This window comes from Trachymyrmex cornetzi, unplaced genomic scaffold, assembly GCF_001594075.2.
Source record: "Trachymyrmex cornetzi isolate Tcor2-1 unplaced genomic scaffold, Tcor1.1 scaffold823, whole genome shotgun sequence".
NCBI classification, from domain to species: Eukaryota; Metazoa; Arthropoda; class Insecta; order Hymenoptera; family Formicidae; genus Trachymyrmex; species Trachymyrmex cornetzi.
Genome location: NW_017300162.1, coordinates 359,478 through 375,960, shown reverse-complemented (window position 1 = coordinate 375,960; position 16,483 = coordinate 359,478). Strand labels below are relative to the sequence as shown.

Sequence of the window (16,483 nt, the reverse complement as noted above, 5' to 3'; positions counted from 1 at the left end):
TAGTGAAAGAGCAAATATGTAAATTGAATCAAATGTTAACTTAATTGAAAAAGAAAATTGAAACGGATTATACTAGGGAATTCCATTAGAAAATCAACGTGCGTAGAATTTAAAAATATAGCCTAATAAATCTCCCGATTTTCTTTGTACATTTTTGACCGAGGTAGAAACGATTTCGTGAAAATGTTATTCACGCGCGCGGAAAGTTGGCGTTGAAATATTTACGGTGACTACGCTAGGTCAAATATTGGAAAGCGTTTTTATATAATCCGCAGATAAAAATCAAAAAGCTACGTACATTCGGAGTTAGACATAACAATCGACGAGCGCGGTGTTTGGGAATTTAACATTGTTGGATTGTTGGATCGATTCCAAATTCAGTGTTGGCGCCATTTTTTTACGTTTCACTGCGCGTGAAGAGCAGCATCGTTTAGCTTTCTTTAAACACAAAAATTCGCGCGCGATAACAAAAACCTATCGTTATTATTTAAATATTTTCATGCAACAAGTAACGCAATAATATAACGAATAAAATTTGAGCAGAAATAAATTAAGAAGAATACACTAATTAAAAAATTTTTCCTGCAGTTTTGTACAAAATTTTCCGTTCCAAGCAATTTTTTAATAATACAAGTTACAATATGCCGTATTACTTTCTGTGTCTTCTGAGATATTTAAAAATATATGCGTCGAGTTCGCTGCATCCGCTAACTTTACAATTCCCGCGATATTAAGGAAAGTCTGTCGGCGTCTGTGGAAGAAAAGGGACGGAGGGGATTTTGTATGCGTCTCGCGAAATGGAACTCGTGAAAGTTTTTGCGTGACGCTCGGTCGAGCAATCTTTTCCGACAACTCGCGTTCTTGGCTACCAAAACCGTGTTACCAAAAGTCTCTCGCGCGAAGAGACGAGATTTCCGCGACCGACCGCATACGTACGGGGGCGTTCGCTCGTATATACGCTTAAGGGAGGAGATTTTATTTTATTTTCTGTCTCTCGCGTCCGTTTCGCCGTTTACTACGGAAAATGCGTCCCGTACGCGAGAAGTGCAGCGACGTAAAGCGCAGATTGTTACGATCAATATTTGCCAGATGTACTTTTCTTAACGCGAACTCTCGAGATTTTATTGCAGGCGCGCCTTCATTTTTACACGGCCTTTGCATTTTTATGCGTCTCTGTAAACTTTCGCATGTCGGAATATTTAAAGATACATTTCTGCTGTTTAAGTATAATAATATTATACTTTTAGCATTCACTGCACGTTACGTACTTTCAGATGGAGATTAGTTTCAGGAACAGCTGTTTTCAAATAAACTTATTAGTAACTTACAATTAAATAAATTTAATATCGAACGGATTATATGTACAAAATGCTTTTTATGGCACGATTATTTTATCGTTTAAATGGTCGTACTAAAATTTCTCGAATATCGCACTGAGAGAAAAGCCTATTTATGACTATAATTATGACTATAATTACAGTTTAGGAGGTCTAGCTTTATAATTATATTACTGCTATAATATTTTATATAAAAAAGTATAGCTTGCGTAAAAACGAGTCGGTGCAAATTTTTATTATATTAAAACATTACACAATAGTAATAATTATAAAAATGAAATTTTTAACCATAAATGACTATAAATTACAATCGGATCTACTATATATTTTTAGCATAGAACATTATAGTAATGTCCATAAAAATGGAGTTTCTAATCATTATTATTTTACCAAGCAATTATAGTCATAAATATCATACATTTTTCTCTCACGAGGAACCTGTTACAACTGTCTGGAACAGATTCGATTCTTCTCGAGATATATGTTGTTAAAAAAATTTAAGAGATACGTATTTTTTTATATTGGCCCAATTTAAGACTTAAAGGGTGAAATAGTCCTTCAAAGCTAATGCTTATAATTGGTTCAAATTAATTATTAATAAAACGGTGAAATATATAAAAAAAGTTTTAAACAAAACTTTTATGATTTTTATATACTTGATAACTATTTAGGTTTTTCAAAAGTCTAATATATCAAAAATGTCTCCCTGTTAAATTCTGTGGTGCTGTTCTATCCTTTAAATCTAAAATTACAAATTTTAGATTTAAGATCCGATATAAAAAATACTATCTCTTAAATTTTTAATAACATATTTCAAGAAGAGTTAAATTGGTTCCAGATATTTGTGAGAAGTTCCTTCAGTGCAAAAATAACTCAAATGTGGAAATGTTAAAAAAAAAAACATTGATTTAAAACGAATTAACACATGCTCGATCACTAACAATATACGACTGCATGGATCGAAGGACAATTGTCTTTCAAAAATTTTGTTTATGACATTCATACATTTTTATCCTTTCATACGTTGCAAATTGTTCGTGGCAGTTCTCGCCACATTTTACGTGCACGTAAATGAAATTATGGCGTCCGGCGTGAAAGATCATAAAAGGGAAGCTCGCGCAGAAGCATAGCATTGACCATTTCTACTAGACGTCGTTATTTAATACGTCTACACGGGGCGTGTCAAACATTCTTGTCGAATGTTCCCGCTAATATCATCGCCAAGTACAGTCACGTTGTGCGTGCATGTGCATACGTTATGCAAGGCAAATTCGCATACAGGGTATCCCAGAAATCACATGTTTCCCTCACAATCCCGGATCATTACATAAGTACATTTAAATTAATACAATTGAAGGGGCAGTTAAACGGAACGATGATGAAGACAAGTTTTATCACGAGCGTTTAAAAACATGAGGAAACTTTTATCAATTTAATGCGCAAATTTGGAATAACAGGGTCTCATTAATCCGAGGGGTTAAAATTCAAGGTCGCCAGGACCGAGAAGCGACGAGGGGGCGTTGAGATCTGGAACACCCGGTATACGCGCATAATAGGGCTTGATAGCGAAAAATCGTCGTCTCCCACCGTCTTGACGTAGTTGACGGTCTCGGCGGTCGCTTCGGTGAGGGCCCGGCGTAGTCGTGTCCGTCGCACCTGCGACAGCGTACGTGGACATAGTACGACGCCCTGGCCGCCCTGGGTACCGGAAGCGGCGCCGGCGGATGCTGGGCCGGCTGCCGCGGCCATGGAGGAGGGCGCCGTCGCCGCCGCCATCGTCGACGAGGACGACTTGCACCACCACGGGAACTGAGTGGGCGTTATGCCGATATAACAACGTGGTTAATTAATACACCCACTTCCTGCTCGCGAGCGTTTCGCGGTGCACGTGGACAACGTGACAGACAGCACAAGTGCAAGATAGCATTAGACAGACACGTGGTCGTGGACGGACACGGGATCGGTTGCACCAACGGTTATCGTGGAAGCTAACTTCGGTCGGCTCTCTGGTGTCGGGCCTAACTACGATGACTAAAGAGATCTACTGTCCTACATATCAACTACGGTAAACTTGATCAGGATAATGTCATTAGACCTAACAAGAACGGCCTTGATGATTAATTCTGATTCTCCTTCTAGATTTCTCTGATCCCTTCTACATTTTTCACTCTAACGACGAAGACAAAGAAAATTTGGCTTGAGGCTTAACGATGCAGTTAAGCTTAAGGCAGGATTGAGAAAGCTACTTTGTAAAAGTAACTAGTTACAGTTTTTTCTTTCAAAAAGTAACTTGTTACTGTTGCAAGTTACCGATTCTGAAAAAGTAACATGTTACTTAAAAATTAACGAGTTGCTACTTTTCAGTTACTTTTTGTTAATTTTTTGCATTTATTTCTATTATTAAATTATTCGGTTATATATTGTATTGATAACGAAATTCAGTTATACATATAATATGATATATTTATGATAAAATAATACTTGAAACCTCAAAATTATGAGATCGATATTCAATATAATAATAAATAGTCATATAAAAGGCTTCTAGCTTGATTCTTAGTACAGATATATCTGCAGAATATGATGATTATCAAGGATAAAGATATATTCCAATCACAAGAAATAATCACTAATTGTTCACATTTAGCACTTCATTTTTGTCAGCCCGTATGTTGACGAATAAGTTTGAAATACATAAAAATATATTAAATTAGTTACTAGTTATAAAAAAAATGTAACTAAGTTAAGTTAAGTTATAGATGGAAAGAAAAGAAGTAAAGTAAGAAAAATGTAACTAAGTTAAGTTATAGTTACTATAAAAGAAGTAATCTTCACTGTAACTTCGTTACAAGCAACGAGTTATTTTTAACCCTGGCTTAAAGGCCAGATGCACTTAAACTTGGTTAACCATTTAGTAAGTTTTTTTATTAGATTATAGTAACGATGGCAAGAAGAAATATTATCAAAAAGAAATATTACCAAGAAGAAATATTTACTTAATCAGATTGTGCTATGTTATCATAATGTACAGAAATTAATTTATTGTTAGTTATCAGTTTTGCTTAAGCAATGTTGTTAAAAAGAAAATGGAAGAAAATTCTGCCTAGATAACTCCAGCTATATCTTAAATAAAAAAAACGTTGATGATAATAATTATTCGTATAAACCGATTATAATGGAATAGACTTTGGAGATAAACTGTAATTATTAATTAATTCTTATCATCCACTCTCTGCTTCCTGGATTATTCTCGCTATAAGATAAATAGAGACGAGATTTAGCCAACCGCAGTTAGCGGTAACCAACGTTGGTGCAACCAGAGAGAGCCCAGAAATATAACAGACAGGTGACGATTCCTCTCCCACGTTACCGAGATATCTCTTCTTATCTCCCTCCGTATCTCAGCTCATCCTAACGTCGCTTTCTACCTCCGTCGCTCCTAAACAAGCGCTCATCATCTACGCCGACTGCTAGCTCGGCGCTACTGCTAAACTAAGAGCGGTCGGTCTAACCGAGATCAGCAGAGAGGCAAGTTTGAGTCGACCTACAAAGTGACAAACCCTAACAAGCACATAACACGACGGAAATGCAGCAATTGTCGCCTCCTCGTTGACCAAACTGCCTGATGACATCTTGTTTCGCAAGATTTTCCAAACTTTGAATTTCTACACAGTACATCATCAATAAGTGAAATCGATGGTTTCAAGAGAATCTTCGTTTGTAGCTCTTGTGACGGAATTCTAATGCGTTTAACACGCTTGATCAAAATATACATATATAAAAAAATGATTTAATATTAATCCTTTGTGAATAGACGACTTATCTTCGTTAAATAAACAAGATTATTTTCAATTAGTTATTTTTTTCGTGTATCATTAAACGTCAATAAATTAAAAATACTAAAAATATGATTAAGTATCGCACTCAGAGAAAAAAAATAGTACTAGCAATTAGAGAAAGTGAAGAGAAATTAAGAAGAGAAATATTATTTCAACTATATATCACAATATTGCAAACTTGCGATAAGAAAAATAAATAAATTGTAAAAATTAAATTAAACTAAAGAAATATAATAATATTGACTACTAAATAGTAATATAAATAGCAACATTAATGAAAAATATATTAAAATATAAAAGTATGTTATGTATTAATTTAGCGTAATAATTCATTTCAGAACAATATATAAATCGTGTAAAAAATAAAATAACGTTATTACATTTCATGAAACAGAAAGAGAGATAGATAGAGAGAGAAATCTACATAATTATGTATTATAGTATTGTTTTGCTATTTAAGTTTAATATTTGTTATATATATACATATCATTTAACTGTTTACATATGCTTTGCTATTTAACTATAATATTTGTGTATACATATATTATTTAACTGTTTACATAATTAATGAAATAATGTTAATATCCATTAACGTAAGCCGTTAACAATTTCTATACCTACATATTCCGTAGTCACAAATATTAAATTACTTCACATTTGCCGTTATCACTCTTTTAATAGTTCTAAGCATTATTTTCGTTTTGATGATTTTATAAAATTAATCGCACATACTACATCTCAAAATTGCCGCATTACAGTCGCTAGAGCTATACTGTTTTTTTCTCTGAGCGTAGATATTATAGATATTTCGCATATGGTTCCAATTACATCGATTGTTCGCTACGCGTGCACTTATTATGATTTACCGCGCGACAGGAAGTCATCCGTTTCAATGCAGCGACATGGCCGGTACACATAACGAGAATATCCTGGAAGGATATTGGTCTACACGCGAATCGGTTTGTTTGCGGATGGGCTCGTTGTTGTGTTCCTGAGTACATCCCAGCCAGCCACGAGATATACACACGCCTAGTTACCATACATTCGTAGTCAACGAGCCAGTCGAGTAGGGGACAAGTTGCCGGGCGAGCAAACGAATAGAAAGCTCTTGTAATAGCGAGGAGATGTGTGCTCGACTTTCCCTCGTTACGCCGATATCTCAAGAGTGAGGAGTCTCCTTACTCCATCTCACTTGACTCGTCTGAACGAATATTCGCGAGATCATGAACAGGGGTTGAAAAGTTCCAATTTAACTGAGAAATTCGTCCCGGTGCCATCAATATTTGTTCGACTCTGGCTAGGTGTACCCTCGAGAATCTTATCATCGCTCTTAATCTCTGTCAAACTTGAAGGATTGTTTCGCGTTGCTTGTGTTTCTCGGATACTAACGCTTTCGACTTTCAAGTACACGCCAATCCTAACCAGCTGCTCGTTTCGAGGAGCGAACGAGTGATCTTCACATCGGATTTGCCTCTCCGCTGACTTCGTGTAAACCGGCCTAACGGGTTGCTAGACTAAAGACTGGGCTAGACTAAAGATTCGGTTGTTTGCTTGGTTCGGGGGATGAAACAAACGACGTTGAGGAGAGTACTCGGAGACGCTCGATGGGGTTAAAGGGAAGAAAATAACAGAGAAACAGAGAAAGAAAGAGAGGAAGAGAAAGAGAGAGAGAGAGAGATAGAGAGATAGAGGATAATGTGCGAATGTGACGTCGAAGAGATCGTCCCGGAAATGGCAAGCCGATTGATCCACGCGAAGAAGTTGGGGGTAAGAAATACTTTTACGGAGACCTGAGATTTCGCCACGCCGCGCAGATTTACGACGTCGAATCCGGCGACGTTGGATTACGACAGATTAATAGATTGGCGTCTCTAATCTTATCGGCTATTTCCACGCCAGCTGAGCCGCCGTTCGTGCGTGAGACGAAGCACTGGCGATTAACCCTTTGATCGTCGGAAGAACAAATTTGATATCAAGTTAAATCCATCCGCAATCACGATATGAAAATATGAGAACTTAATTATCCATCAAACAAAATTATCATAAAATCATCGTGCTTTTTTCGAATCAAAAACCTTTTGACCTATTTGGAATAGGATTTGTCACAAAGAATTATGTTCATTTATCTAATTATTCAAATTTCGACATTACGTATTTTATTGAATAAATATTGTGTCAATAAAAACTTTTGCTATAACGTTAAAAATCTAAATTACTAAAATTCCGTTTACATGGGCGATGAAGAGTTTTGACCACTTTTTATTTATAGAGTTTTGATTTTAAATTAATTGAATGATATTGATAATGTGCATTAATAGGCGGAAATTCGATAGCTCATCAAATTTCTGCATTTAAATGTTTTATAACATAAAAAGTAAGATATTGAAATTGAAAAAAGTGCATTTTTAAGGAGACAAACAATACATTTATAGTTCTGATCAGAATTTTAATAATGTTATTAATATTTTTATGATTTTTGAATTTAAAAAGAAAATAAAAAATCATGAAAAAGCTATTTTTAACCTATTAGTATAGACCAAAGAAAATCAGATCATAGGCGAATCGAATCAATATAAATTTTGGGACAGAACGCAGAAATCGCGAGTGCATGAAGAATTATTTCTCTCGCATAAAATCACGATTTTAAAAAATTACGAATTCTATAACTTTGTAATGTTGAAACTTATGTAAACTATAATGATTTTTATAGAGTTTGCTAAATCACTCTAGGAAACTGGTGATTCGTTTAGTCTCTCAATTTTTAGATGAATTGAATAATTTCCTCTTAATATTTTTTCGTTATACAATAAGAAATGATTATGTTATTATTTTGTATATAAAACTTAAGTCAAAGTTGTAAAAAAAAAATTAAGAGTTTATATTAAAACTTAATATCCAAATTCGTTTTTTATTACTTTTTTACCATGAATAAAAATTGACCCGATTCGTCTAAGTTTCTCCAAAGTCTCAATTATCTCTGAAACCTAACGTGCTGGTGAAATTTGACTTGTAACATCGTTTCAGCATCCAAAAATTTGTAATACCTTGCTTGATTCAAAATAATTTTTAGCTGTAAACTAATATTAGTATAAATATTAGTATAACTATAAGAGCGTTAATTTTTTTAAGAAAAAATCTCATCGAAGGAAAGAAAAGTATAAAACGAAGAGTAACATTACTATATCTTTATTTCAGAATTGGAAACATGAGAGTGAAGATCGAGTCACGTTCGCGTGATCGTCCCATGGGTTTTTTCCGAGGTATACCTTCATTGAAGGGACCAAATCACTTTTTATCATGATTTGGAACTTTTTTCACAGCTGAAAGGCTAGCAATCAATTTTGAACGTAAAAGAAAACTCAGCATCCAATCACACACGTTTTTTCGACCGATAAAAATCGAACCCGCATAGATAACCCTAGTTACTCTTATTGTAAAAAGCATTCAACTTTCATTTAATTCGTATTTGATTAATAACTCCATACAAAAGCGCAGTCCTATATAAAATCTAAATAAACAATTAATCTCCCTTGTACAAATGATCCTGCAGACGTTCCATCTTTGTCACAATTAATATTCGCAATATGCCCGACGATGAAAAATTACTGCTAACTTTTTTGCATTTGCGCCGGTTTACCACGAGACGTGCAGAATTAATGCACGTAATAACCTCGCCTGGAATGAAGACACTAAGACATTGATTAAGTTTCTCGTCGCTTAATTAGCCGCGGCTTGCTAATTACCGACCGTCCACTTGCGTTCCCGCGATAAAGTTCGGATATAGTTTGTCGCAAAAATTGCGGGTGAACGTACACGAAGTTTTCTACGCGACCGGGAAAGAGGAAAATCATCTGAGGTCCAATCGAGAACCAATCGAGTGGTCGACGAAGTTGAGGGCGAGCACGTAAAAGAAGTGTGAGTTGGAAGACTAACTCCATCCACACTCTTTCCACGGTGGCCGTTGCAATTCGAAAGCGATCTGCTTTCGGGAAGAAGGGAAAAGTAGCGTGGCAATTTACTACTCAGAATCGAGTAAATGGCAGCCCGCAAATTCTATTGAGAGTTCCGACCGTAATATTTCTTCGTTCGACTCTTCGCACGTAATGCGTCTCGAGAGGGAAGACCTGGCTATTAGGATATATGATCATTACGGATTACGAACTAAATTAATCCAGATTAATGGCTGTGATGTTATAAACTAGATAATTGCACGTAAACTGGTTCGATCAACTCCCAATTAACGTTTGCGCTTTTTAGACGATTCGACGATTATTAAGTCACAAGAGATACAAGGGAGAGCTGCTGCTACTTAAAAAACAGTAATTTATAATTTTTTTTAATTATACACCTGGCTCTCTTCTTCAGGAATAAGATTCATCTTACATTCTACAATCTCGTTCGAATTTTTCTGTCGATTAAGGACACGTGGCTATCCACGTCGGCGATCTCGCGAAATAGTCCGGAACGCGAAACGGCTGAAAGTTATCCTTATGTAAATGCCGGCTATTATCCTTGCGGGAAGGGTGCAAAATTAAAAGTTCCGCGAACTAATATATGCGGAACACGCGCAATGAAAGATTCAGATTCAGGTCCCGCGAGGGCAGCTCGTGGCCAGATCTTTTGTGCTTAATCTCGCATAATGAGAGGAACGTCCCTGAGACAAATAAAAAACTAATGCCGAAGTTTCTCCTGCTATTCTTGGTATAAGTCAAACTTCTCGTCGCACTTAGTGACTCAACTTGTGCGCGATTGCTCGGTGATCAATTAACTAATGAAGATTAATATAAGGACTCACTTCTCTGTTACATTTATTCCCTTTCGATTAATTCGCGATCGATTTCTGCTTGATGAAAGTTGAACAAGGATTTTCAATGTTATGCATCTTTACAATTAACTTTTACAGAGGCAATGGGACGTATTAATAAGTTTAACTCCTCAACCTTTTTAAAGTATCTTTGATATTTAATTAATATGCACGTATTGATATAATTTGTACTTCTAAAAACTTAAAATATCATTTCCAAGAGATGTTTCAATCAATTAAGTAATATGTTAAGAATTTTAAGCACGACCGTATATGTGAATACATTAAATACGATAAAGAAATAAATAAATAATATGCTTTTAAATATAGACAAATTAAAGCAAAAAAATGCAAATTTTCTCGAATTAATTGGACTGCACATAAACTAAAACTTTGAAAACTGTAAATTTAAACTTGTTTTTCATTTAAAAAATCTAGAATATATATTTGAAAATGTTGAAGGTGTTTTTTCTCAGCAAAAAGCGATTTGTTATGTATAAATAATAAAATATTTTATAAAATATTTTTATAATAATTTATAATTAGCTACCAAGAAAACTTTCAAACTGACAAAAATGTAATGTTTAGAGAAGATAATCACTGATGTAAAAAATATTAATAAAAATTCGTCCGATGAAAAAAAATATGCCCATGTAAGAATTAAAAAATCACACGACAAATTTCGGTTAAAGTTAATTAGTTTCTTGGAATAACTTTTAAAGCGCTATCAAAAAGTGTTTTCAAATTAGGAAAACTACTCAAAAGATTAAATTTTATCCAAAAGCAGTTGAAAAAGGTAATTTACGTCGCACAAGTGATTACTACTACGAGCTTGTACCAGAATGAATTAATTAAAGTTAACTTCGTGAATCTAAAGATAGATTGAGTGTCTGATTAAAGTAATTTGTGAAGGCATGCTACACGGATCTGAATGCAACCAGTAACCGTACGTAATCGCGTAAGTGCCGTGTTCATTAAAGTTAGCAAAAATCTCGCGCCTCGGGCCACTTTCAAGATATACCCTTTTCCAGCTGTTAAACAAAAAAGTCTGCAAATTATGCAGTGTTATACATTCCGACACGTAGGCACGTCCGCGCCAGTCATAATGTTCACTGGAGATATGTATTTTGCACGTGCCCGCTTGAAGGTGTTTACTGTCAACGTTGCGTTGAAAATTAATAATTTTTATTCGAAAAAGATCACCACTCTCGTATAAAAAGAATGTATAACATTCTATTCTAATTTAGACAAGCATTAAAAAATAACATTTAATTGTCAGTCGAAAAAATAAAAATAAATAAAACAAATAATTAACTATTTTCAAAATATTATTGATTTTTTAAGTGTTAAAAATTTTGAATAAGAAATAACGATCAAATTACAGTCTGTATAAATAATATAATTATAAATAATATCATATCACTTCACCACTAAATATTGAAAAAATGAGTAATTATATATCCGTTATTGCATTGAAACAATTTGTATGTATTAATAACAGTTATATATCTAAAACGGTTTTTTTCTAAAAAAAAAAAAAGACGTATTTTGAAATAAAAAATTCTAGAACCTAGAAAAAATTTCGTGATAGTCAATTCTTAAAAAAGCAACCGAGATAAAACGTGTCGGATAAAAAAAAGTAAAAACAACAAACTAGTGCATCTCACATAACTAGGTTAAAACGTCTACGTCTGGCATTGTGAACAGTTTTATAATAAAGCAATGACATGGAAAAGAAAGAAGATCGAAAACGTGAAAACCGCACGTTGCAAAGAATCGCGGAAACATCGTTTTCGAACAAAAATACGATCACGAACGAAAACTCGATGTTTGCAGCTGCGAGAAAGAGCTACTGTCTACACGTTTAAATGTGTTATAATTAAAAACATTATAACGAGCGGAAAAACGAATATATTCGTCGCGTGTTATCAAAATGCAAAGGCAAAGCGACGAACATGCTCTGTTCCAAATAGGTGCCGAGATTTTTCGTTTTTCTGCTGATATTCTCTCCTTAATTTTTTCGCGGTTTAGCAGAATGTGATGTTTTATTGTAATTTTACATAAAAATTGGTGGGATATCCGACGGTTTTGAGGTATTTCACGAGAAAATAATACGCTTCGGAACAATACGAGCGCGAGCAACTTTGTTGCCATTGTATAATTAAAAAATAAATATTTATGAACGGCATCGAAAAATAAGTGACATTTTTCACGTACGAGTAATTTATATTTTTTAATATTTGAGAATAATAATACAATATTGCAATATATTGATGAAAAACAACACAGGATTGTTTGATTGAGAATATACGTTTGTAAACAATAGTATCACACGCATCACTGTATATATCACGGATATCGTACATGCATTCGATTGACCAGCTTCGTATTTCCCAGCGATTACTCAACTCGTGGAAAATGTCAAGGGATTCTCGTCGCGGTGTATCTCTATGGCATGCACGAGGACATTTTCGTTAGTATTCTGGTTGGCTATCGGCCAAAAACGTCAACGGAAGCCTTAGTCCGCAAGCGCGTTTCCATGCGCCAAGGAAACATAATTAAACTAACAATGTCGCGAGAACCGCTCCTCATCCCAGCCCCTTTCCTGGTCCCTTTCTCACACGATGCAAATCTCGTTTAATGATGACGGAAATTTTGGTTTACGCTCTCGTCCGAGAGAGGATTTCCACTCAGAAACTAAGCAAATTATGAATGCAGTCAGAAAAAAAATAGAGCGAGGCTGATGCGCACAGGGTGTCCCAGAAAAGACAAAAGAAACGTGCAAATTGTGTGCGAGTTTCCATTAGAAGAAATTTAATGTTCAGTCTGATTAACACTTTGACTGCTGTATTTAATTGGATACACATCTATATGGATTCAAGACGTCCGTCTTGAATATTAATTTTGATGTTAATTTAACACACATTTCATACCTGCTGTATATAAATCAAGAACACTTTACATTAATTTTATATGATACTTTGTAAATTTTGGAAAAATTTGTCAACTTTGCTGAGAACTTTTATTAAAAACATTTTATTGGAAAATATATTTTAATGTGAAAATTTACTTAAAATTACATCATACAAAAAATAGTACGCCGCGCCAGGAGACGGATTATAAAAATTCGTATGGCAGTCAAAGAGTTAAAAAGTGATTGATATGAGATGAGTTTGGCATTGCAATATTTGGATTAAAAAAAAAATATGTAATTCAAAAATCATAATATTAATTATTTTAAAGAAAACGTAAAATAAATATTTTATTGCATTTATTTTCTAAGTCCGCTTAGTTAGGCATTTCCATTTAGAAAATATATCTTACTACAAATTTAAAAAATTACAAGTAAGGTATACAAAGTGGTCAAAAAAGGATTAAGTCGTCGCGGGTCAAACTCAGTAATCCTTTCAAGAGGGCAGTTTTTACAACGACTGCCATCTATATCACGTCAGGATTCTACACAACGAAGCAAAAAATCCGGCAAGCTGTGTATCGAACGTCGACTAAACGGTACAGTTCTGTTCTCAGCCGGTATTCTCTAGCTACCATTTAAGGGTAGTTCTTCACTCGGTTCTTTCCACCCTCCGCCAGATGGCGAAAGGCGAGTTTCCATCGATAAAGGTTATTTTGCAGACTTGTATCTTCAGTGGCAAGTAATTAATTCGTCGTGTTAACTACATACCAAAGACTTCAGCACAAAAATCTTGAATCTATCTATTTTTAAATTTTAAGTCAGCAACCCCAACCTCTTTCAATTCGTAAAATACTTAATTCTTGGATCTTTTAATTCTCACTTCTTTTTATGTATTTGAATATCGCGTTATAATATAAAAATCCAGAAAATTTTTTCAGAGATATTTGAATTTAAATTTTGAATTAACACATAAATTTATGAATTATTACGTTTGCAAGTTTTCAAATAAAAGAATTCAAAAATCCTCGAATTGAAAGATGAATTAATAATTTTGCGTATTTATTGATCTTGGGATGAAGACCGAAATTTGCTACGAAACGATATAACAGCAATTGAACGTGGAAACTTATAAAAAGCAACCTAATGAATGAAAACGAAAGAGATATAAAACCTCAACAAACAACTCTTTGTCGCATGCCGTGGCAAATTTCAACAGATAGCCTCCAACAGACAGCGACGAAATCAGAATGGAAACAGCCGCCACGAATTTTATTTTATGATGGAGCCAACGTAAATTTACTATCTCGTAAAGTACACACGCTATATTTCGATCTCATACAACCTGCTTTGACATTGTGTTATCCTTCCTCGGCGCGTCGCGCTTTTACGATTCCGCCGGGCCTACGCCAGTAAAACCCCAACGATGGAGGAAAGGTGAACGAGAGTGGGACGCGCTGGAGAACAAAGAGGAAAAGAGATCTGTCTCCCTGAGGAGACCGGGATGAATTCGAATGAACGATAAAAGAGAAGCGAAATGTTACAAGACACATTTGACACATAAATGACACCCACGAACATAGCCATGACGTTCGAATAGGAATGTAACGAGTGTGGAAACACCAATAAAGGAGTTGAGTAACTTGACGGTATAAAACAATGACACACTAGAGGAGACGAGAACACGCAGAGGAAATGCATGCGTGGAGAGAACCACGAAGAGCGACGGAGGACAAGCTGCAGGAGCAAGAAAGAAAGAGAAAGAGAAATCTAGATTATCATGTAGTAATAATTGTTTTTGTACAAACATTGCAGTGATTATAATCTTTATCGTATCATATTACTCGATGGTTGAATAAAGAAATCTTTCAAGTTTCTCTTTAGTCGTCTTTAAATTATTTTTTCTATGCACCAACGTAAAAGACAGCTAAAAGAAATTCAAAAGAAATTTAAAATCTGGGAAGAAAAAGATAGTACTAAAAAAAAAAAAATTCCAAAAAAATAGAAAACCAGGAGAAAACGTTGTTAGGACGTCTCCATTGAATGTCATTTCTAGTTTACGTTTGGAGAGACGATTGGATAACAATGAGATACTCTTTCGCGGTTTGGCTCTTACGCAACCGTTGACCAATTAAATACAACCATTTCTCTTTCTCCTTCTTCCCAGAACTAACCAACTTAATAGAGGAAGTGAAAACAAATGATGGATATACGAGAGAAATAGAAATACACATACAAAGAGAGAGAGAGAGAGAGAGAGAGAGAGAGAGAGGAGGGGGAGAGAAAGAGAGAGAGAGAAAGAGAGAAAAGAGACGGACAAATGGAGACATAGGTAGATTCGGCTGTGCTGTGCTGGGCACAGGTGACGCCATCCGCGATGCAAGAATACCAAACTGTAACACCCCGCGCATGTAACGGCGACATGATATTAAATTAGCCATCTGCTACAAATTCAAATTTCAAGGAATCTTATGTTACACTCGGGAAAAACACAGTGGTAGCGACTGCATAAGGTTGTCAAACCCAAAATTCGCACTTCAGGGCGCTCACCAATACTCACAGATGACTATCTAAACGTAATCTACAATTGATATTTAAATTTTTGTATCTCGGAAATTATTACTTAAAATAAAAGTTTACAAACAATTTTTTACTTAATTTTTCAAAAAAAATTTTCTTGTCGTAGCATTTTGAGTTACGAATTCTGTATTAATTATACAAGTAACAACTAGAACTATACAAGTTTTATATGTAAAATTGATCTACGTGTGTTTGAATATATTATTTTATAGTTGCAATAATTATAAAATAGTTCATTCAACTATACATGTGCATTAATTTTACGTATAAAACTCGTACAGTCGTTATCTGTATAGTTGCTATTGACTTATTATGTCTTTCTATTCGTATATAAATTTATTCTGCTTGTTTTATCTTAGTAATTCGCATAATTATGTATTTATTCCACAATTATAATATTTATCACGAAATGCTCGTTAAAGATATAATATATGGACCTATCGCGTGGAACAAAATCCCTGTTTGGGTCATTGTTATTAATTGAAGTAATTAACCGATTTTCCTCTATTTTAAAACATTATAAATTTTATCGATTTCAACCTGATACCAGATGTTTATTGAAGCTGTACTATAAACATATATTCTGTATGTTGATTAATACATAATTTAATAAATAATCAACTTTTGATTTAAATCTTTGTTTCCGAATTGATCTTTTCTTCTTAAAAAGTAATCAAGAATGCGGAATTAATTCTTCCTTCTTTAATGTCACAAAATTTATAACTTGATGCGATAATCGACTTATTAAACAAGATTGATTTGTCGGAAAGTAGCTTCGAGACTGTGGAACTGGGGTACAACTCTAATTCACTTGTTCTCTTTTCGCTTTTCAAGAAAAGGTAAACGCGCCGCGCCTCTACCTAGATCAAATTCCGATCTAGGCGTGTCGTCGTTGCGGTATTCTTGCACCATGAGCAGCTGGTTGTGTGCGTTGATATAGGCTCGCGAGAAACGGTGGAGGTCGCGGCTTACCTGCCGGAACTGTCGTATGCCGCCATTGATCCGCAGCGAG

At 34.8% G+C, this 16,483-nt stretch overlaps 1 protein-coding gene across 1 annotated transcript; it reads right to left on the bottom strand.

The window, feature by feature from the left end:
- Positions 1-2,801: 2,801 nt before the first annotated feature.
- On the bottom strand, positions 2,802-16,460 carry LOC108768695 (uncharacterized). The gene is made up of 2 exons (XM_018519224.1): positions 16,444-16,460; positions 2,802-3,146 (listed from the first exon to the last, which is right to left on the bottom strand). The coding sequence occupies exon 2, from the start codon at positions 3,111-3,113 to the stop codon at positions 2,802-2,804; it is 312 nt and encodes a 103-aa protein (XP_018374726.1). The 5' UTR covers positions 3,114-3,146; positions 16,444-16,460.
- Positions 16,461-16,483: the final 23 nt, after the last annotated feature.